The 23,545-nt window shown below is 35.8% G+C and overlaps 2 protein-coding genes, 2 long non-coding RNA genes and 1 pseudogene across 8 annotated transcripts; 3 read left to right on the top strand and 2 right to left on the bottom strand.

Annotated features, from left to right (window-relative positions):
- The first annotated feature begins 721 nt into the window (after positions 1–721).
- Positions 722–5,393, top strand: LOC146931847 (G-type lectin S-receptor-like serine/threonine-protein kinase At4g27290). Of its 4 annotated transcripts, none has more exons than XM_085703426.1 (7): positions 722–2,279; positions 2,374–2,517; positions 3,135–3,280; positions 3,388–3,598; positions 3,698–3,938; positions 4,129–4,279; positions 5,052–5,393. In XM_085703426.1, exons 1-7 carry the CDS (start codon positions 986–988, stop codon positions 5,343–5,345), a joined length of 2,481 nt encoding a protein of 826 aa, XP_085559552.1. In that variant the 5' UTR covers positions 722–985; the 3' UTR covers positions 5,346–5,393. The 4 variants fall into 4 exon arrangements, with proteins under 4 accessions (XP_085559552.1, XP_085559554.1, XP_085559553.1 ...); XM_085703428.1 differs by having other exon boundaries at positions 2,377–2,517; XM_085703427.1 differs by having other exon boundaries at positions 724–2,279; positions 3,701–3,938.
- Positions 5,394–5,423: 30 nt separating this feature from the next.
- On the top strand, positions 5,424–10,139 carry LOC146931848 (receptor-like serine/threonine-protein kinase SD1-8). Its single transcript, XM_085703430.1, has 8 exons — positions 5,424–7,275; positions 7,488–8,288; positions 8,395–8,529; positions 8,618–8,763; positions 8,853–8,889; positions 9,005–9,242; positions 9,335–9,485; positions 9,584–10,139. Exons 1-8 carry the CDS (start codon positions 6,810–6,812, stop codon positions 9,890–9,892), a joined length of 2,283 nt encoding a protein of 760 aa, XP_085559556.1. The 5' UTR covers positions 5,424–6,809; the 3' UTR covers positions 9,893–10,139.
- Positions 10,140–11,100: 961 nt separating this feature from the next.
- LOC146931849 (G-type lectin S-receptor-like serine/threonine-protein kinase At4g27290) lies at positions 11,101–15,896 on the top strand (annotated as a pseudogene). The gene is made up of 7 exons (XR_015006855.1): positions 11,101–12,617; positions 12,713–12,821; positions 13,755–13,900; positions 13,977–14,187; positions 14,289–14,526; positions 14,712–14,862; positions 15,520–15,896. The product of XR_015006855.1 is annotated as a G-type lectin S-receptor-like serine/threonine-protein kinase At4g27290 (transcript).
- On the bottom strand, positions 11,200–16,211 carry LOC146931850 (uncharacterized). The gene is made up of 2 exons (XR_015006856.1): positions 15,898–16,211; positions 11,200–15,662 (listed from the first exon to the last, which is right to left on the bottom strand). It is a non-coding gene; the product is annotated as an uncharacterized LOC146931850 (long non-coding RNA).
- A 1,393-nt stretch (positions 16,212–17,604) lies between these two features.
- Positions 17,605–23,389, bottom strand: LOC146931851 (uncharacterized). Its single transcript, XR_015006857.1, has 2 exons — positions 23,118–23,389; positions 17,605–17,889 (listed from the first exon to the last, which is right to left on the bottom strand). It is a non-coding gene; the product is annotated as an uncharacterized LOC146931851 (long non-coding RNA).
- Positions 23,390–23,545: the final 156 nt, after the last annotated feature.

Genomic DNA, 23,545 nt, shown 5'->3' on the forward strand with positions numbered 1-23,545 from the left:
AAGTTGATTTTTTTTTTTTTTTTGTAGTAACAGTTTTCTTCTTTATTGACTTAGGCATGGACACTCTCGAAACAAGGAAGAGCGTTACAAATAATTGACTCAAACACAGAGGATTCATTTATTGTATCTGAAGTATCACGTTGCATCCACGTCAGACTCTTATGTGTGCAACAGTATCCAGAAGATAGGCCTACCATGACTGAAGTGATTCTAATGTTAGGGAGTTTAAGGAGCCAGGTTTTATTCCGAGGAAAGAATCTGTTGAAGCAACTTAAAGCTCAAGTGGGAAGGATATAAGTTCAAACTATGAAATGGCCATGAGTCCATGACCTCTTTGAGTGTTGGGTGAAAATCAGTAACATAGCTGTATATATTGTGGATTAAACGAAGTATAATTCCATGGTAAACAAAGTCTCTATTAAAGGCTAGTGGGAGGAAGACTTCATACTTTTGTAATGTTTAAATTAAATTTGGTTACACTTTATTTAAAACTTTATAATAAATAGAAATGTAAATGAGCATCTTGTTCAGAAGTATTTTCATGTCCAGTCTAATTTGGATACTTGGACATGGCATCCTATGTAATCCGATATAGCCAGCGTCAGTCAATTCTCTCTTTTTTGTTACTATTGAACTCAAGCCTGTAAGTATTAAAGTCAAAATAATACTGCTATGATTGACCCAACTATTGTATTATATATCTATATTAGCATTTCCTCAAAGGGAAAACGAATGAGTCCAAGTAAGAAATGATACCACTGACCATTATTTGTGAAGTTTCCTCACAGCAACAATAATATTGACTTTGGTGAGTACAAATCACCCACATGTGTTTTGACTTGGGAGGTCAGAATGAGGAACAAAGCTTGTTTTATGCAAACATCCCCATTCTCAATCTAAGCTCATTGTGCTACTTGGTATGTTTATCAATTATCATACACTTTGCTAAATCCAATCATCAACATCCAAATACAAGCGTCATGCAATGGACATTCTTTCTTTCATGATTATGATTATGGTGATTTCTTACATAATTGTCCCCTCTATTCGAGCAAGTAATTCCATCAGTGTGTCTGAGTCTTTAACTGAAGGCAAAACCTTAGTTTCAAAAGGTGGACAGTTTGAACTGGGTTTCTTCAGCCCAGGCAGTTCTACAAGACGTTACCTTGGGATTTGGTACAAGCAGATGCCTATACATAAAGTTGTTTGGGTTGCAAATAGGGTCAACCCCATCAACAATACCTTAGGCACCTTAACACTGAGCACCACAGGCAATCTCATTATCCACCAAAACGACTCTCTTGTTTGGAGCACGACATCAGAGAAACAAGTACAGAAACCAATGGCAGAGCTCTTGGACAGTGGCAATCTTGTGATAAGAAACCAAGAAGGAACCTACTTATGGCAAAGCTTTGACTACCCCAGTGATACAATTTTGCCAGGGATGAATTTAGGATGGGATCTCAGAAATGATTTCGAACGGAGAATAACTTCTTGGAAGAGTCCTGACGATCCATCTCCAGGTGATCTTTCTTGGGGTCTTGTGCTTCATAATTATCCTGAGTTTTATTTGATGCAAGGAACTAATATATATTGTCGAATTGGACCATGGAATGGACTTCAATTTAGTGGTTTGTCGGATCAAAAACAAAACGCTATATATGATTTCAAGTATGTTGCTAATAATGATTTGAATTATGTGTCTAATAAGGATGAAATATTCTACTCTTTTACCCTCAAGAATCCTTCTGCCTTCGTCAGCGCTACAATATCCCAAACAAATTTTTCCATCTCAGTGTGGGAAAAGGGTAATACAAATTGGTTGCCAACTGAAGTCATCCCCCAGGACTTGTGTGGAGATTATGCGATCTGTGGAGCTTATGCCAGTTGCTCAAGTACAAATTCAGTAGTTTGCCAATGTTTACCTGGGTTCATTCCAAAGTCGACACAACGTTGGGCCATAAGAGACTGGAGTGGAGGGTGTGTCCGTAATATATCATTAAGTTGCAACAACCCACAAGTGGATGTGGATGACGTGCTCCTCAAATATACGAGCCTCGAAGTACCAGACACTACACATACTTTGTTGTATGAGAATATTGATTTAGAGTTATGCAGAACCATGTGCTTGAATAATTGTTCTTGTACAGCTTTCACCAACTCAGACATAAGTGGAAAGGGTAGTGGCTGTGTCATGTGGTTTGGAGATCTAATCGACATAAGAAAGTTTGACACTGGTGGTCAAGATCTCTATATCCGTATGGCTCGGGTAGAAATAGGTAAGTATCAACTTCTTCTCTCCTTTCATTCCCTTTATCATGGAAAACTTAGATATGATCACTTTTAAATCTAAGTTTATTTATTTCATACTAGAAGAGACTTCAAATGGGCGCAACAAGACAACGACTTCAAATGGGCGCAACAAGACAACCATAGCTGCTACCACTGCTGCTGTAATTTCTGGGATGCTTTTATTTTGCATATATGTGATATATAGAGTCCGAAGGAGAATTTCTGGTAAATTAATTTTTTCAATCATATTATTATTGTCATGGAAGGACTTTTCTATCCATAATTTTTAAATTGAAAAATCAGAAATTAACAACACTTCTAATTCTCAAAAGACACACTCTTTGGAGTAATCATCGCTTATCAATAAATTTGAGGCCAAGTGGTTTTCTAATAGGCATTGCTGCCATTGATTATATAGTTGAGGGTTATAAACTTTTCATAGATTGGAAGATGTAACTGCCTCGGATATTGGTAGGAATCAGAACATTCATGGTTCATAACATTGTAAGGGTAGACAAACTTGTTGGTTTAAGTACTTGGCTGGGCAATGCCCCACCCTTTGATGCAATACTGATTTGTAATGACTCTCTTATCATTCAATCGATGTTGCTGTTGAATTTCAAAAAATTGAACAAACATGGCATTGAACTTGGATGGTTTAATGACCTAGAGTTTCAAGCTACAAATGTAAGAAATTGAAGGAACGCTATATATTTTCAGTCCTATTGCAATCTCTAAATTTAATATACCATATGCATCTAACTTAAGCAGCTCAAATGATCCCTACCTCTCAAGTTTCATAATATCACTGAATATATAATTTCCTCTCTTTCATTTTTCAGATAAGTCAAAGACTGAAGATAACATTGAAAAGCATCTAGAGGATATGGATTTGCCATTATTCAATCTGCAAACAATTTCAAGTGCCACTACCAACTTCTTATTGAATAATAAGATCGGACAAGGTGGTTTTGGATCTGTATACAAGGTAACTACTGAAACTGAACATTAATTCAAGTATTGAGTACCGACCAGACAGAGAACAACTAGAGAAGTTTTAATACTATAAAAATTAAAATGAAAGCAATCATGCAGGGAAAATTAGCAGATGGGCAAGAAATTGCTGTTAAGAGACTTTCAAGTAACTCTGGACAAGGAATTACTGAGTTCCTGACAGAAGTAAAACTGATTGCAAAACTTCAACACCGAAATCTGGTTAAGCTTCTTGGCTGTTGTGTTGGAGGACAAGAAAAATTGCTAGTGTATGAATACATGGTCAATGGTAGCCTTGACTCCTTTATTTTTGGTATGGAATATGAAGAATGTGTAGATTAGGTGCAACATGTTTATTTATCTACATTCAGTAATATTTTTTAATTGACAATGACATGTTTGCTTTCAAAAGCAGATAAAATAAATGGTAAATTATTGGAGTGGCCCCAACGCTTCCATATAATATTTGGAATTGCTAGGGGACTTGTGTATCTTCATCAAGATTCCCGATTAAGGATTATTCATAGAGATCTCAAAGCAAGTAATGTATTGTTGGATGACAAGTTGAATCCAAAAATATCAGATTTTGGAATGGCCAGATCTTTTGGAGGAGATCAGATTGAAGGAAATACAAATAGAGTAGTTGGAACATAGTGAGTGTCTATCTATATTTGTATTTTCATTTTCCAAGTTCAGCGAATCCCGCATTTGCCAAAGGCTAACAATCTAGACCGTTGGGTTTAGATTGATCGACTATGGCAAATGCAAATGCAAGATTCTCTATCTCAATATTACTTGCTTTATCTTATACATGAATATTGTTGTTCTAATTATTTTTGACAGCGGATACATGGCACCAGAGTATGCAGTTGATGGGCAATTTTCAATCAAATCAGACGTTTTCAGCTTTGGTGTTTTACTATTGGAGATTATATGTGGGAACAAAAATAGAGCACTTTGTCATGGAAATGTGACGCTTAACCTTGTTGGTTATGTAAGCATTTACATATTTAGTGCATGTTTGGTATCTTAATAGGTTTGTTAGAAGAGCAATGCTATATTTTACGAACCACAGGCAAGAACATGTGAGGAAGTAGGGTCACGTACTACTAATAAACAATTCACGGGTTTTTAATTCAATCTTTAACTACCGAAATAGGATCTTTAACTACCTCACGTCCTCACCATCACCATAATCCTCAGACTTGATCTTTCAATAATGGATTCCTAATCCTTCCAAATTGAGAGACAATGGTTCATAAACTGAGTTGGAAAAAGCTGATCCCATCGGCCCCAACAATTGGAATACTCTAACTCTAATTCTCTCACTGCAAGAATATCTCAAACGAACCAACTCACACATAAAACGAGCATTGTACATATAAAGGTGGATGCGAGAATGTTTGGATATGATGTCCTGGGAACGAGAGAGTTGAGTGTATCCTTTCTATCCTAGTTTTTTAAATTAATTTTTTTTGGTTTATTGTAGAAGGAAACAAAAACAGTGAAGAAAGCCGATAATGAAAAGATTTTTTTAAACATTTTAGTTGCCACTTCATTCTTTGCTTTCTTGCCAACATGATTCGTAAAGTTTAGCATTTTCCTTGTTAGAATCACGTGATTTTGCAAAAGCTTCACTATGCAGCATTAAGAAAATCACGGTGGCTTACCGTGATTCTGGCATACCTACCTTGATATTCCACATACATTATCTATTTGTGAATGTTGAAGCTGAAATGTATGATTTTTTGTTTTTTATTTTGCAGGCATGGGCACTTTGGAAAGAGGGAAAAGCATGGGAGTTGATTGACTCAAGAATAAAGGAATCCTGTGTGGTGTCAGAGGCATCGCGATGCATCCATGTGAGTCTGTTGTGTGTGCAACAATACCCAGAGGATAGGCCTACAATGACATCTGTTGTTCAAATGCTAGGTAGTGAAATGGAACTGGTTGAACCTAAAGAACCTGGTTTCTTTCCAAGGAAAGTTTCTGATGAACCAAATCAGAATGAAATTAGTTCAAATGAAGAATTAACCATTACATCGTTAAATGGACGATGAAACTGTTATTATTATTGAGTGTATAATATAATGAATAAAAATTTGACAGATGATGGATTACCTGGTCGTTGCTGTTTCCAGAATCATAATCCCACTTCTTGTCGCACGCCACCGTAAAGTTTCAATCAGTTTACTCACTAAAACCCCGGCCACTTGCTGCAGTCTTAAGACAGATAAGACCTCCGAGCTCAAAAACCTTGTTTATACAAGGAACTCAAAATCAGAATTCATTCATTTGAATTTGAGCCAAAAATCATAATTTGAGTCAAAATTTCCAAACACTCAAAAAGTCATAAAAGTTTTAAAACTTATATAACTTAATTCCGTTTGTTTTTCTGGATCACTTATCGATCAAAATCGTCCTTTGATTGGTAAACTTCGTAATCAAAATATCAAAATATATTTTGTGTAAATTCGTTCAAAAAGCACCTTTTGTTCTTTACCATGAAATATTTTTTTAAGGACCAGACATGGAAGCTCTCAGTTTATGAATTTGTGTAAACAGTGAACGGTCAATTAAAGTCCAAAGGGTTTAGTGTTGAGTAATTTTAGTCGAAAGAAAGTCAACAAAAGTCCGAAACACCCTATTCACCAGTATTTGTTTGTACCAAAATTTCTAGATCCGCCCCTATTCACCGGTTGGATCTTAGGTTCAGTTTTTAAAACACTAAAAGTTAGACAATTTGGGAGAAAGATTTGATATTTCATAAATGTGACGTTCCGAATGTAAAGAACAGTGACGTACTTTTGTCTAAACAAAAATTTGAGGTCATTGAGAGTAACGATTTTGACGAGTTAGGCCATGGATAACAATGGCGCCTTTTGGGAAGAAAAGAAAATCCGCATGCTAGAAAATATCTTCCTACAAGTCTTTCCAAACAAACTATATAAGTTTCCATGCCGTGTTATTTGTGTTTCATGAATTGATTCCAAGGCAAAAACACTCTTATACTTGTCTTATTCTGGTGCGGTTACAAGGTTTCACTTTCTTCACATTACATGTTAAATTTTATATTTCCTTGAAGCCCTATAACAAGTTAGTCAATAGTCATTGATCAGAACGCTTGGAAGAATTAATTGTTATGATATTAATATTTAATAACATGTGTGTTTTCTCTTGGTCTCTATCAAGAAAATTAATTAGGATGAGTGAAATTTCCATGATTCTCTTAATTTCTGCATATGGACAGTGACTGTAAAGTTTGAACCTATTATAACATAAAGTCTTCGATTTTTCAGCCAATCAAACCATAAGATATTATTGCTAATTTTTTTGACTCTTTGTATTTACTATTCCAACCAAATGGGACCATAACAGTTAACTTTCCTTTGTTCAATAATGTATTTGTCCAATCTTAGGATGAGTAACTTTCTCATGCATGACTTTAAATATATAAGGACTTTTCAGTTCTCCTTTTCTTCAATGTGAATGTTATAAGCTCTAACACTTTTATTCATTTTGAAATGAGTTTCATTGCTTATATTCTATTTGCTCTTTCTCTTATAGTCTCTAATTCCATAGCCAGTGATGACACATCATCCATCATTACTCAATCTCAGTCCATCAGTGATGGAGAAACTATTGTTTCACCAAAAGGACTCTTTGAGCTTGGTTTCTTCAGTATTACAAATCCAAACAAGCGCTACCTCGGAATCCGATTCAAGAATATTCCGACTCAAAATGTTGTTTGGGTTGCAAATGGTGGCAAGCCAATCAATGACTCTTCTGCCATTTTGAAACTAAACAGTTCTGGCAGTTTGGTCCTTACTCATAACAACAGCGTTGTTTGGTTCACAAATTCTTCCACAAATGTACAGAAACCAGTGGCACAACTCTTGGATACTGGCAATCTTGTCATAAAAGAAGATAGTGTCAGTGAAACCTATCTGTGGCAAAGCTTTGACTATCCCTCTAATACATTGTTGTCAGGTATTGTTAATATTGACTCAAATTCTAGACAATTCTACTATGCGTAATTTACCAATACTTATAAATAGGCATGATGTGTTATTCACATGTGTGTGGTCGAGTTCAATCTAAGCCACTACTGTACCAACTAGTGTATGATATTATTGTGTCTAGTTCTATTTTCTGTTTGGATAAACAATTTAATTTACTTGTCCTCTTCTTAATTCCAACAGGTATGAAGTTGGGATGGGACCTTAAAAGAAATTTGAATAGGCGTCTCATAGCATGGAAGAGCGATGATGATCCAACCCCAGGAGACTTTTCTTGGGGTGTTGTATTGAATCCGTATCCTGATATCTATATGATGAAGGAAGATAAAAAGTACTACAGATTTGGACCATGGAACGGCTTGCGTTTTAGTGGTAGGCCAGATATGAAGCCTAATAACGTTTACAATTACAATTTTGTCTGCAATAAAGAAGAGGTTTATTACACATGGAACATCAAAGATAGTTCACTAATATCAAAAGTGGTACTTAACGAAACCAGTTATGAACGTCCACGTTACATATGGTCAAAAGACGACGAATTATGGATGCTTTATTCAAAAATTCCAGCAGACTATTGTGACCACTATGGTCTATGTGGAATCAATGGATACTGCAGCAGTACTAATTCACCAACATGTGAATGTTTAAAAGGGTTCAAGCCTAAGTTTCCTGAAAAATGGAACTCAATGGATTGGTCCCAAGGATGTGTCAGGAATCAGCCATTGAACTGCATCAATGATGGGTTTGTCTTAGTGGCAAACTTGAAAGTTCCGGATACTACATATACTTTGGTGGATGAGAGTATAGGTCTAGACCAATGCAGAGGAAAATGCTGGAATAATTGTTCCTGCATGGCTTATACAAATACAAATATAAGTGGAGCAGGAACCGGTTGTGTTATGTGGTTTGGTGATTTAATTGATATCAAACTTATTCCAGTTGGTGGGCAAGGTCTATATATCAGGATGCCTGCTTCAGAATTAGGTGAAAACTTCATTAATTTCACCAATTTTTCCTTTTGATATTCTTTGAATATTTAAGCCTTGTACTTTATTTTAAAGTGTAATTTAACTATAGTTAATTTGCTTAGACAAAGCCAACAATAATACTGAGGATGAGCACAGGACGAACTCGAGAAAAATTGTTGTAATTACAATTTCTGCAGCTTTGGGAATGCTTTTACTTGCTATTTATTTTCTCTACAGATTCAGGAAGAGCATTGTTGGTAAAACTATTCTTCCATTCTCTAACATTTGACTAAAAAAATGACATTGGTTACATAGTTCTGAGCTTTTCTTCTTTTCATTTTTTAGGGAAGTTAAAGACAAAAGGTAACTTTGAAAGACACGTGGACGATCTGGATCTCCCATTGCTTAATTTGCAAACAATTATTACTGCTACTGACAATTTCTCAGAGAAGAACAAAATTGGAGAAGGTGGTTTTGGAACTGTATATTTGGTAATCTAATATTGGAGTATGATTACTAAGAATACCTAGATAAATATGTTATAAAGAACATCTAATGAATGTGATTAATGATTATCCAGGGAAAATTAGGGAGTGGGCTAGACTACTTCATTTTTGGTATGCAATCTCAAAATTTATTTTAGAACTTACTAGTATTTTATGATATAGTGAAAGTTTGTAGCAAACTTTGAATACTCAATGTTTAATAACAGATTTGTTATGAATTATGCAGATCGTACCAAAAGTAAATTGCTAGATTGGCCAAAGCGTTTCCACATAATTTGTGGAATCGCTAGAGGGCTTATGTATCTTCATCAAGATTCTCGATTGAGGATTGTCCATAGAGATCTCAAAACAAGTAATGTTTTACTAGATGATACTTTGAATCCAAAAATATCAGATTTTGGATTGGCTAGAACTTTTGGAGGAAACCAAATTGAAGGAAACACAAATAGAATTGTTGGGACATAGTGAGTGTTTAACTATCCAGAACCATAGTTTATTTTATTTTTACACATATAATATGTGTATTTTTATATTTTCTCACAATGGCTTATTGCAGTGGGTACATGGCACCAGAGTATGCTATTGATGGACAATTTTCCGTGAAATCTGATGTTTTCAGCTTTGGTATTTTACTGTTAGAGATTATAAGTGGGAAGAAAAATAGAGAGTGTTATCTTACAAAGCAAACTCTTAACCTTGTTGCTTATGTAAGTACTAGGATAATTGTTAATTTGTCCATGTTAAAAGCAAAACCATGCTAACTTTATCTTCTTTGTAGTAACAATTTTCTTCTTTTATAATTTAGGCATGGACACTCTGGAAACAAGGAAGAGCTTTACAGATAATTGACTCAAACATAGAGGATTCATTCATTGAATCTGAATTATCACGTTGCATCCACATTGGACTTTTATGTGTGCAACAATATCCAGAGGATAGGCCTACCATGGCTGATGTGATTCTAATGTTAGGGAGTGAGATGATGGCATTAGATGAGCCTAAGGAGCCAGGTTTTGTTACGAGGAAGGAATCTATTGTAGCAAATTCAAGCTCAAGTGGGAAGGATATAAGTTCAAACTATGAAATGACAATGACCTCTTTAAGTGCTCGGTGAAAATCAATAAGATAGGGGTACATATTGCAGTTAAGAATGTTCCATGGCAAACAAAGTCACAATTAAAGAACTAGTATTCAAATACTTCTGTACTAGGAAGTTTAAAGTAAATTTGGTTACACTTAATTTAAAACTTTATGTTAAATATAGAAGTATGTAAATGAGAAATTTAAAGTCATAGTTTAACTTGTTTAGTTCCGGGGCGGTCAACCATTCGGATACCTAAATTGAAGTTACAAATTGTTCAGGTTTCCAGTTGTTTGATGTATAAATGATATCTTCATCCCTTTGAACTAGGTTTTGGGATGGGATCTAAGCACATTTAACATGATATCAGAGCCGAGTTAGGATTACAACGTAGAAATTGAACTTGGGACTCAAGCTAGGCATGGGGTGGGTGTTAAAGTTATATTGAAGTCCACATTGCTCAAATTCTTAACTCTTAATTCAAAGCAGTTGAGTTACCCAACCCCTCACGACTATCTTTGGCTTAGTCTCTTTCTTTTTATTATGGGGATGTGAAATCAACCAACTATTTTGCCACTCGTTTTGCATTTCTGCAATGTTAAACGATTTCATACTCTCAAACTATGATGACTGTTCATGTTTGATCTTTTATTTTTTAATTTATTTTCTTCAAAGAAGTCATCTATGAATATTTTGTTTTTGAAGAAGACAAACTAGTCCACCAAATTTGAAACCGGGAGAATCGAACCTAAGATTTTGAGAGAAACACATTACAATGTCTTAAACCCAACACTACCCGACCAAATCAAGTGGGTCAAGTCATCTATGAATATTGAATATTCTTCTTTATCAAATGGTCACTTTGTCTTCATTTAATTTCACATTGCATTTTATATAATCCTATATAGTGAGTGCACCGTCAATGTTGAGCTAAAACACATCAATCGACTATTAATAAGTAAATCCAAAGAAAGAAAGGCATAATATATAACTATTAAAGTCAAAATAATATGTACCAAAAAAAAATCAAAATAATAATCTGCCGCCAGAATATTAATATTATACTACCTTCGTCACTATTTTATTCATTTATTTTTTGTAATCTTAGGTGGTTTATTTTACGTATCTATTTTACGTGTGGATGTTCATAAAATACTTGTTTAACCTTGACATCTTAAACTACAGATCATTATTTGTGAAGTCTCCTCACAGCAACAATAAAAACCTGCATTAAACAAATAATGCACATGTTTTTTGACTTAGAGATCAGAATGAGGAACAAAGCGTGTCTTATAAAAACCTCCCCATTCTCAATCACAGATCATAATGCTATTTGGTATGCCTATCAATCAGTACACTTAGATAAATCATTGATAAAAAAAATAAAAATACAGTCATCAACATCCAAATACAAGTGTCATGCAATGGCCATTATTTCTTTCATAATTATGACTATGGTGATTTATTACATAATTGTCCCCCCCATTCTAGCAAGTAATTCCATCAATGTGCCTGAGTCTTTAAGTGATGGACAAACCTTAGTTTCTGCAGGTGGGCAATTTGAACTGGGTTTCTTCAGCCCAGGCAATCTGCAAGACGTTACCTTGGGATTTGGAACAAGCATATGCCTATACAAAAAGTTGTTTGGGTTGCAAATAGGGTCAACCCCATCAACCATACGTTAGGCATCTTGACACTGAGCACCACAGGCAATCTCATGCTCCACCAAAACGACTCTCTTGTTTGGAGCACAACGTCAGAGAAACAAGCAAAGAAACCAATGGCAGAGCTCTTGGATAGTGGCAATCTTGTCATAAGAAACCAAGATGAAACAGACCCAGAAGAAGGAACCTTATGGCAAAGCTTCGACTGTCCCTGTGATACAATTTTGCCAGGGATGAAGTTAGGATGGGATCTCAGAAATGATCTTGAACGGAGAATAATTTCTTGGAAGAGTTCTGATGATCCATCTCCAGGTGATCTTTCTTGGGGTCTTGTGCTTCATAACTATCCAGAGTTTTATCTGATTAATGGAACAAAGAAATACTGTCGGCTTGGACCATGGAATGGACTTCAATTTAGTGGTTTGTCAGATCGAAAACAGAACTCTATATATGATTTGAAGTATGTTGCTAATAATGATTTGAATTATGTGTCTAATAAGGATGAGATGTTCTGCTCCTTTACCCTCAAGAATTCTTCTGCATTCGTTAGTGCTACAATATACCAAACAAATATTTCTATCTATGTGTGGGAGGAGAATAATACGAATTGGTTGCTTACTGAAAGTACCCCGTTGAACTCCTGTGAATCGTACGGGATTTGTGGATCCTATGCCAGTTGCTCAACTACAAAGTCACCAGCTTGCCAATGTTTACATGGGTTCATTCCAAAGTCAACGCAGCAATGGGCCTCAAGAGACTGGAGTCAAGGGTGTGTCCGTAATATATCATTAAGCTGCAACAACCAACAAATGGATGTGGATGATGAGTTGATGAAATATGTGGGTCTCAAAGTACCTGATACTACACATACTTTGTTGTATGAGAATGTTGATTTAGAGTTATGCCGAACCATGTGCTTGAATAATTGTTCTTGTACAGCTTTCACTAATTCAGACATAAGTGGAAAGGGTAGTGGCTGTGTCATGTGGTTTGGTGATCTAATCGACATAAGACAGTTTGACACTGGCGGCCAAGATCTCTATATCCGTATAGCTCGGGTAGTAACAGGTAATAACCATATTATCACTCCTTTCATTCGCCTTGTTGTAGAAAACATAGGTACAATTACTTTTAAACCCGAGGATGTAACTTTTAAGTTTATTTGTTTCATACTTAAAAGGCTTCAAACAGGCGCAACAAAAGTGTGATAACCATAGCTGCTACCACTGCTGCTGCAATTTTTGGGATGCTCTTATTCTGCATTTATATCATATATAAAGTCCGAAGGAGAATTGCTGGTAAATTAAATTTTCATTCATATTATTATTGTCGCTAAATTCATGGCATAGAAGTGCTATAACTTTTTCAATTGAAAAAAAAACACTAAGAAATACTTCTAATTCTAAAGAGACACTCTTTGGGGTAACCATCACATATCAGTAAATTTGAGGCCAAATGGCTTTTGATAGGAACTAACAATTATGAGCAATGCAACAGTGAAACTAAAAATTATGAGCAATGCGACAGTGTATTATTTGATTAAAAGAAATGAGCTCAATACAATAAAAGGAAAGTTTATCCAGAGTTAGTGACTCCTGACCAGAGAGATATTCTCTCCTAACCAACTCAATGGCAACGTACTCAATACCCTCACACGTAGACTCTCTCCCCTTCAAATAATCAACCTTCCTGGAATCTAGAGACCCCTCATAACTAAGTTCCACTTTTCGCTCCTAACCCCACTCTTCCCCTCCTCGTGTATACTTTCCATGTACTGGCGTATTCATATTTGTTTCTATAATTGGGTCACCTGTATATAAGGCCCAAGGATCCTATCAGGTATTAAGTTAGGAAATTGTAAATTTTATTGCTGCCATGAATTATAAAGTTCAGGATTGTAACCTCTTTCTTAGATTGGAAAATTATAACTGTCTCAGATATTAGTAGGAATCTGAACATTGAGGATCATAACCTAGTAAGTGTAGCAAAATTTGTTGGTTCAAGGACTTAGCTGGGTAATGCCTCACCCTTTGATGCAATATAAATTCGTATGACTGTCTTATCATTCAACGAATGTTGCTGTTGAATTTCAAAAAATTAAACAAACATGGCATTGAATTTGGATGGTTTAATGACCTTGAGTTTCAAGCTACAAATGTAAGAATTTGATCGAACATTATATGTTTTCTGTTCTATTTCAATCTCTACATTTCCTCTGTTCCCTTTTTTAGATAAGTCAAAGACAGACGATAACGTTGAAAGACATCTAGAAGATCTGGATTTACCATTGTTTGATCTGCAGACAATTACTAGTGCCACTGACAACTTCTCATTGAATAATAAGATTGGACAAGGTGGTTTTGGATCTGTATACAAGGTAATTGAATGTTAGTTAATTCAAGTATTGAGTATTGACAACAGAAAGAACAAGTAGATGAGTTTTAATTGTGCAGGGAAAGTTAGCGGATGGGCAAGAAATTGCTGTCAAGAGACTTTCAACAAACTCTGGACAAGGAATTACTGAGTTCTTAACAGAAGTAAAACTGATTGCAAAACTTCAACACCGAAATCTGGTTAAGCTTCTTGGCTGTTGTGTTGGAAGACAGGAAAAATTGCTAGTATATGAATACATGGCTAATGGTAGCCTTGACTCCTTTATCTTTGGTATGAATTGTGAAGAATGCGCAGATTAGGTGTATATTTATCTACATCAGCAATATTTATTTTTCAAATTGACAATAATAAGTTTGCTTTGTAAAAATCAGATAAAATAAAAGATAAATTGTTGGAGTGGCCCCAACGCTTAGAAATAATATTTGGAGTTGCTAGGGGACTTGTGTATCTTCATCAAGATTCTCGATTAAGGATTATTCATAGAGATCTCAAAGCAAGTAATGTATTGTTGGATCACAAGTTGAACCCAAAAATATCAGATTTTGGAATAGCTAGATCTTTTGGAGGAGACCAGATTGAAGGAAATACACTTAGAGTAGTTGGAACATAGTGAGTCTCTGTCTAGATTTGGATTTTCATTTTCCACTGTTAGAGAATTCTGCATTTGCCAAAGTCAAACAATCTAGATAGTTGGATCTAGATTGATCGACCGCGACAAATGCAAGATTCTCTAGCTCGACATTACTTACTGTTATCTTATAGTTAAATGTTGTTGCTCTAATTGTTTCTATTAGCGGATACATGGCACCAGAGTATGCCATTGGTGGACAATTTTCAATAAAATCATATGTTTTCAGCTTTGGTGTTTTACTACTAGAGATTATACGTGGGAACAAAAATAGTGCACTTTATCATGGAAACGAGACACTTAACCTTGTTGGTTATGTAAGTACCTACATATTTATTTATAAATTTATCAATGTTGAAGTTTAAATGTCATTAATGGTCTGTTTTGATTTGCTTATTTGAGTATATCTACTAACAAATGTACTGGTGAGACTATTTGATAGAAGTTATGAAAATAACCTATGACATGTTCATAACCCTTTTTTAATAGGGAAAGTGAAATTTTTGTTAATTAAACTGACACTAATGACCATTTTATATCTCTCATTGAGGAGATTTGAACTTTGTATTTGAGGTTACAAGGCGGCTAAACCTGATGTGTAGCAAGTGAGTTAGAAGTCTCACATTACTTAGAAAAATGAGGTTGACCATTTTATATGTAAGAAACTCATAAACCTATTACCTTAAGTTAACACTTTAAGGTTAAGATGTGATGTCCAACTCACTTGTGTGGTTGCTCTGAGCCCAATGAGGATGATCCCTTGGGACCCAACAAAACATGTACCACTGGCATGTTCATAACTATATTAGAGAGTTGTATTATATCTTTTGTTATAGAAATAGCTTATAAGAAGTACTTATGCGATAAGCTGCAAATTAAGTTGTTTATACACAAGCTGCAAATAATAAGAGTCTAAATATTATTTGTTTGATTCTTTCAAAAAAAAAATATATAATTTGTTTGATATTATGCAGGCATGGAGAGTTTGGAAAGAGGGAAAAGCATTAGAGTTGATTGAGTTAAGAATAAAGGAATCATGCGTTGTGTCAGAGGTACTACGATGCATCCATGATCCATGTGAGTTTGTTGTGTGTGCAACAATACCCAGAGGATAGACCTACAAATGACATCAGTGGTTCTAATGTTAGGTAGTGAAATGGAATTGGTTGAGCCTAAAGCACCAGGTTTATGTCAAAGAAAAGTTTCTTCTGACGAAGAGTTGCCAAAACAGAATGAAATTAGTTCAAATGATGAATTAACAATTACATCGCTAAATGGACGATGAATACTATTGTTATTATTATTGAGTGTATAATGTAATGAAGCAAATTTAATGGATAATAGATTGTTACCTGGTTGTTCTTGCCACAACTTGAATCTTGCTGCGTTATCTTTGTCGCGCGCCACTGTGGTTAGACCATCGTATCCACCGTCTTTTGAACCTCCACGGTGATACTAATAAACTAGAGAGTTTTTTGTTTTTTTAAGTAACTTCATGATTGTCGAAGTGAATTTACTCGGTATGGATAATGATAGTATAGGTAAGGTTTGGATTCAAATTCCGATCACTACAAAAAAAAAAAACAAAAAACTTAATGTTAGAAATTCATAAATAAGTTTGGTGGTGTCCGAGTTTGATTTGGATGATGATTTTTGTTCCTCTTGTCTTTTGATATGTTATTGAGAATAAAATCACATTTAAGGTTTCTAATTTTATTCCCTCAATTTTTGTGTTATTTCAATTCTAATTTGTTATTTAATTTTATGAAAAGCTTATGATTATATTTTAATTTAAATGACGTGGAAACGAGGTCTCAAATGTAAACAATGTCATATATGGTTTATGTTATTAATGAACAAGTCACATTATCTAAAGAGAAGGGGACTAAAAATTTTAGTTGACTTTATATTAAGGAGAACAAAAAGATGATTTTAAAAAATGGTATCAAAAGTTAACAAATTTAAAAATAGAGCTCAAAATCGCATTTAAGCCAAAAAAAAAATTAAATAAATCATTAGAGGAAAACAAACTATCTTGTATACCCATATATAAAGGATTAAAGGGTACATAATTTTAGAGTGACTTTTATCTTCTATTTTTACATTTAATTCAACTATTTTATCAATACTTTGGAGTGACTTTTTCTATTAAAATTTTACTCATCAAGTAAACTATTTAATTAATCATAGTATATGTCTAATAATAATTCTAACAACACTTATTTTAACATATCTTTTTTAACGGTCACTCTTTCTAAGGTGGTGGAACTCATGTATTGCATCCAATAAGAGAATCATTGTTAAAAAAATATATGTTAAAACGAGAGTTGCTATCATTACTCTATAACATTTTGTTTCTAGCTCAATGACAAATTTGTTTAAGACTATTTTAAATCAAATTAAAAAAGTCAAACAAAAAATGCATTCATTTTATATATACTTAATCCGGTCACATTTATAAGCAAAAATTCATTTTTTAGATTAATTGAATATGTAATGTATTTGGTCTATAATACATACCAAATACATTAAGTACTCAATGAATCAAAAAAGTTGTGTTTTGCTTATAAATGTGATCGAAGGGAGTAATTGTCTATGAAGGTTGACTCGGTTGGTAATAAGTTGACTCACCTGTAAACTTGAACCTCGCTGTGTTATCTTTGTCGCGCGCCACTGTGCTGAGACCATCGTATTCACAGTCTTTTGAACATCCACGATGATACTAAACTATGAGTTTTTTTTTATGGAACTTAATGACTAGAAATTCATGAACAGGTGGGTGTCCGAGTTTGATTTGGATGATGATTTTTTGTTCCTTTTATCTTTTGATATGATATGACATTTAAGATTTCTAATTTTATTTCACCGATTTTTTTTTTATTTCAATTCTAATTTGTTATTTAATTTTATGATTATATTTAAATTTAAATGAAGTGGAAATGATGTCTCAAATGCAGAGATGTCAAAAATGGGCCGGGGCGATGGGCCGGCCCATTAGCCCATGATTTTTGTAACACCCCGTTTTCCCAACATAAAAATTTCATTTAAAAATCAGAGTATTTTGATCACAACGGAATGTCACATACTTCATTTAAATCATAAAATGGATAATAATGATTATCTTTCAAATTCAACATCATGAAATATCTTAAACTATTGCAGCGGAAAGTAGTTCAACATTTTAAAGTCTTGGCACGCAGGCCTTATTGGAAAATCTCATAAATTAGTTCATAAAAGAGACACGTAAGGAATAGAAGTAAAAGCAAGCCCCCATCCCGTTACGTATCAGAGCACCTAGACACCGACTGAGGAGTCCACTCACGAACGCCTCTAATCTTTATTACCTGCACATTACCCACGGTCGAGGCAACATATACGCAGAAGGGGTGAGATTTCATAATCAATACATTAAGCATATAATCCAATAAAATGCATTTAACAACTTAAGCATTAATAACATATCAACAATTAACAATCAGTATATTTTTCATTTCATAACAATACGATCATCAAATATCATTACTAATTTTCATCACAATCATAATCAACTTAACACTCAGCATGACGACACAACTCATCTTTGACCATGCAACTCTATCAACTCAACATCAACTCGACAACACAACTCATCTTAGACCATGCAACTCTATCAACTCAACAACAACTTGACAACTTAACATCATGAACTTCTTGATATGCAAATGCATGTGGTACCAATCAACAACAAATGAGCATAATAGGCTCTTCAACGTGTGAGCACAAAGGCTGCCGGGCCTAAAGCCCCCAACTTTAATGAGCACAAAGGCTGCCGGGCCTAAAGCCCCCAACTTTAATGAGCACAAAGGCTGCCGGGCCTAAAGCCCCCAACTTTAATGAGCACAAAGGCTGCCGGGCCTAAAGCCCCCAACTTTAATGAGTATGCAATGGACTCAAACTTCCAGCAACTTAGACGACACCATGAACGACTCATACGACTCATAATCATGGACAACTTCTTAATTTCTTGCAACATAGACCGACTCATGCAATCTCAAGACATTAAAGGTCAGCAGCAATGAACAGCAACAGATTTACAACATATAACAGTGTTGGAATATCTCAACATCATTAAAGGAATGGATTACATCAACATAAATATCATAAAAACATCATAACATTATTCATGCAACATTACTAATCATTTCAGTCATATAAACAGACTTCTGTAACATCTAGAAACATTCTAAATCACCCTCATTCTTACTTCTAAGGTCAGCTCAAGACTATACGTGCGAAAGGATCGCATCGGGACAATTTTGGGCAACTAACAGCCTAACTCGCAGTTGCGAGTAACTTCACTCGCAATGGCGAGCAAAGTGTGCATTCTGGGTTCCTACGTATTTACTCGCAGTGGCGAGTTATTCTGCTCGCAGTTGCGAGCTTACAGGTCACTCGCAGTTGCGAGTTGCATTGCTCGCAGTTGCGAGTTCTGGGTTCTAGCTCGCAGATGCGAGTGTTCTTGCTCGCAGGTGCGAGCGATGAATGTCAGTACGGCCAGAAACCTAAAAATTCCAACTTTTCACTTAATCTCCTAATTCTAACCTCAATTCAACATCTAATTATCATCTTATGGTATAACTAAGTTCTGTACACTAATTTAGCATCAACCTAACATCTTTTCATGATTCGATCATCCAATTCGGTCTTAAACCTAATTCCCAATTCTCACCAAAACTTAACCTAATCATGCCAAATTCATCCTATAGAATCATACCCTTAATAGTAATGAAAATTAGTCTCACCCTTACCTGATAATAGCAGAATCGCAGCTCTCCCTCTAGTTCTCCTCTTTTCTGACTTTTCTCCCTTTTTCTCCAAAAACGTACGTATTCTGTTTTCTAACTTTTGTTGTCTATTTATCTCTTCTAATTATTCTTATCACTACTAATTGCTCATCTCACATCACAGCCCAATTTTTCATATTTTTATTTTATTTATCAAATCTTATTTTATTTAATAATAAAATAAGTCATAACAACATAGCAACTTCACCACAACAAAATACTCCACATTATGCAGTTATAAATCATATAACCCACTCAACTTCATGAATCATAAAATTCACACATATCAATCATGAAAATCACGTAAATCATATATATAAATATATTTTTAAATAATCGAATAATTAAGACGGGCGTTACAACTCTCCCCAACTTATAGAATTTTCGTCCTCGAAAATTTACCTCAAGCAAACAACTCTGGATAAGACTCCATCATCTTACTCTCTAGCTCCCATGTCAGGCTTTCACCAGTCGTTCCACTCCAAACAACTCTCACTAGAGGTATCTCCTTGCCTCTCAACGTCTTCATCTTGCGATCATCAATCCTCAAGGGTAAGGTCTCCACCGTAAGGTTGTCTCTAACTTGCACATCATCACTCTGAATCACATGGGATGGGTCTGGAACATATTTCCTCAGCTGCGACACATGAAACACATCGTGCAAATTCGATAAATGCGGTGGTAAGCCAACTCTATAAGCCACCGTGCCAATTCTCTCGGATATCTGATAAGGACCAATAAACTTGGAGTCAATTTCTTTGACTTCAATGCACGACCGACACCGGTCGTTGGAGTAACTCTCAAGAACACATGGTCTCCCTCTTGAAACTCAAGGTCTTTCTTACGCTTATCATGGTAGCTCTTCTGTCGACTCTGCGACGCTTTCATCTTCTCTTGAATCATCTTCACCTTCTCAGTAGTCTGTTGAACAATTTCTGGTCCTAGAACCACACTTTCACCGGTCTCAAACCAACACAACGGAGTCCTACACCTCCGACCATACAAAGCCTCGAAAGGTGCCATCCCAATACTTGAATGATAGCTGTTATTATAAGTGAACTCTATCAACGGAAGATGACTATCCCAAGTTCCACCTTGCTCAAGTACACAAACTCTCAACAAGTCTTCGAGTGACTGAATCGTTCTTTCCGACTGACCATCTGTTTGAGGATGATAAGCCGAACTCAATCTCAACTTAGAGCCTAAAGCCTCTTGCAAACTCTTCCAAAATCTAGAAGTAAATCTTGGATCTCTATCTGACACGATGCTTGAAGGAACACCATGCAATTTCACTATGTCTCGAATATAAATCTCTGCCAACTGAGCCACAGGAAAACTAATATTAATCGGAAGGAAATGTGCCGACTTCGTCAATCTGTCAACAATCACCCAAATAGCGTCATTTCCCTTAGGAGTATTCGGTAAACTTGTCACAAAATCCATGGATATACTATCCCATTTCCATTCTGGTACATCTAACGGTGTCATCAACCCAGCAGGTTTCTGATGCTCCACCTTCGACTTCTGACAAATCAAACAAGAGTACACAAATTGTGCCACATCACGTTTCAATCCTGACCACCAAAACAGCTTCTTTAAATCATGATACATCTTTGTAGCTCCCGGATGAATGCTCAAGCTACTCCTATGACTCTCTTCCAGAATCATCTTTTTTATCTCATCATTGTCTGGAATACAAATCCTACCTCGGAACCTCAACACACCTTGATCATCGACTTTAAAGTCACCATCTTCAGTTTGATTACTAGCAACCAACAAGTCCACAAACTTAACATCAACCTTCTGTGCATCTCTAATACTTTTCAAGAAATCGTTATCAATTTTCAGCATTCCTAACTTAACGCTCCGAGACGACATTTCACAAACTAAGCTCATATCTCTAAATTGTTCAAGTAATTCAAATTCCTTCACCATCATAGCAGACATATGTAAACTCTTCCTACTTAAGGCATCCGCAACAACGTTAGCTTTACCCGGATGGTAATTCAAACTAAAGTCATAATCCTTCAACAATTCGAGCCACCGTCGCTGTCGCATATTCAATTCTTTCTGATCAAACAAATACTTCAAGCTCTTGTGATCACTAAACACCTCAAATCTCGAACCATACAAGTAATGTCTCCAAATCTTAAGGACAAATACGACTGCAGCTAACTCAAGGTCATGAGTAGGATAGTTTCGTTCATGAGTTCTCAACTGTCTTGATGCATAAGCAACAACTTTACCATCTTGCATAAGTACACCGCCTAAGCCCAATTTGGACGCATCACAATACACTGCAAAAGGTTCATTAGGTTTTGGCAAAATCAAAACTGGAGCCGTCGTCAAACGCTTCTTCAATTCATTAAAACTGTTCTCACAATGAACATCCCACACAAAGGTTTTACCTTTACACGTCAACTGTGTTAACGGAAGTGCCAACTTAGAAAATCCTTCTATAAATCTTCGATAGTATCCTGCCAAACCCAAAAAGCTTCTAATCTCTGTAACCGACTTAGGAGTCTCCCATTGTGATACTGCTTCAACTTTAGATGGATCAACTGCAATACCACCACTAGAAATAACATGGCCCAGAAAACTTACCTCGTCCAACCAGAATTCACACTTAGACAATTTAGCATACAACTTCTTCTCTTTCAGCACTTGCAAAACAATTTTCAAATGTTCCGCATGTTCTTCTTCTGTCTTAGAGTAAATCAAAATATCATCGATGAACACAACCACAAATCGATCCAAAAATGCATGGAAAATGCGATTCATATACTCCATAAACACGCCAGGCGCGTTACTCACACCAAAAGGCATCACCTTATATTCATAATGACCATATCGCGTCCTAAAGGCCGTCTTCTGCATATCTTCATCTTTTACTTTAATCTGATGATAACCCGACCTTAAATCAATCTTGCTGAACACACGTGCACCCACCAGCTGGTCCATCAAATCATCAATTCTAGGAAGTGGATATCTATTCTTTATAGTTACTTTATTCAGTTGTCGATAATCAATGCACAACCTCATACTTCCATCTTTCTTCTTAACCAACAATACCGGCGCTCCCCAAGGTGAAACACTCGGTCTAATGAACTTCTTATCTAGCAAATCCTCCAACTGTTTCTTCAACTCAGCCAACTCAGAAGCTGACATACGGTAAGGTGCCATAGACACAGGCTTCGTTCCCGGAACAAGGTCAATAGAAAATTCAACTTCTCTTTCCGGTGGTACATCAGGGATTTCATCAGGGAAAACTTCAGGAAAATCACACACCACTTGCAACTTATCAATCACTGCTTGATTCTCCAATGATAAGGATGCCATCAAGGAAAACATCAAGATCCCATCACGCTCCAATTGTTTCAGCTGCTTAGTAGACAAAAATTCTGCTCCACTTTCCTCTTCGGCAGAAGAGAAACGCACCGTTTTACTAAAACAGTTAATGAGAACATGGTTGTACTCTAACCAGTTCATACCAAGAATTACATCCATTCCACTCAGAGGCAGACAAACTAAATCAATCTCAAAATCACGATCAAACATAGACAAAGGACATCGCAAGCAAACAAGAGAAGTAGTCACCGAACCCTTAGCTGGAGTTTCGACGACCATTTCTCCACTCATATCAGACACAGCAAGACCCAACTTAGAAGCACAATCAAAAGCAACAAAACAATGTGTAGCACCAGTATCAATAATAGCAACTAAAGGAGTATTGTTAATATAACAAGTACCTCTGATCAAACGATCCTCATTTTCAGTCTGAGTACCAGTCAAAGCAAACACTTTCCCTCTAGTCTGAGTCTTCTTCGGATTTGTACACTGAGACCCAATATGACCCTCTTCTTTGCAGTTAAAACACACAATGTCCGCATGCTTACACTCTGCAAGTGTATGTCCTTTACTGCCACAACGAAAGCACCGTTTAATATCCTTAGTACAAGCAGTACTCTTATGGCCTTTCTCGCCACAAGTGTAACAAACAACCTCAGCACCAGCATCCTTCTTATTAGACCTCCTCTCATCATTAGCTCTTCCTTTTCCTTTGTCAGCAGGAGCACTGTAAGGCTTTGGGCGACTTTGTTGGCCCTTACCCCTCTTCTCACTCATAATCTTATAATGAGCTTTGCTGTCATCTTCATAGATTCTGCATCTGCTCACC

Source organism: Medicago sativa, chromosome 4 (genome assembly GCF_051527215.1).
Source record: "Medicago sativa cultivar Bolivia chromosome 4, Bolivia_mono, whole genome shotgun sequence".
NCBI lineage: Eukaryota > Viridiplantae > Streptophyta > Magnoliopsida > Fabales > Fabaceae > Medicago > Medicago sativa.

Bases quoted from the DNA above. Each gene is read 5' to 3' on its own strand.
- LOC146931847 (XM_085703426.1), top strand. From the start codon at position 986: ATGGACATTCTTTCTTTCATGATTATGATTATGGTGATTTCTTACATA. The intron at 3,281-3,387 runs GTAACTACTGAA...GCAATCATGCAG, and splicing joins GTTTTGGATCTGTATACAAG to GGAAAATTAGCAGATGGGCA. The intron at 4,280-5,051 runs GTAAGCATTTAC...TTTATTTTGCAG, and splicing joins CGCTTAACCTTGTTGGTTAT to GCATGGGCACTTTGGAAAGA.
- LOC146931848 (XM_085703430.1), top strand. From the start codon at position 6,810: ATGAGTTTCATTGCTTATATTCTATTTGCTCTTTCTCTTATAGTCTCT. The intron at 9,243-9,334 runs GTGAGTGTTTAA...GGCTTATTGCAG, and splicing joins AATAGAATTGTTGGGACATA to TGGGTACATGGCACCAGAGT. The intron at 9,486-9,583 runs GTAAGTACTAGG...TTTATAATTTAG, and splicing joins CTCTTAACCTTGTTGCTTAT to GCATGGACACTCTGGAAACA.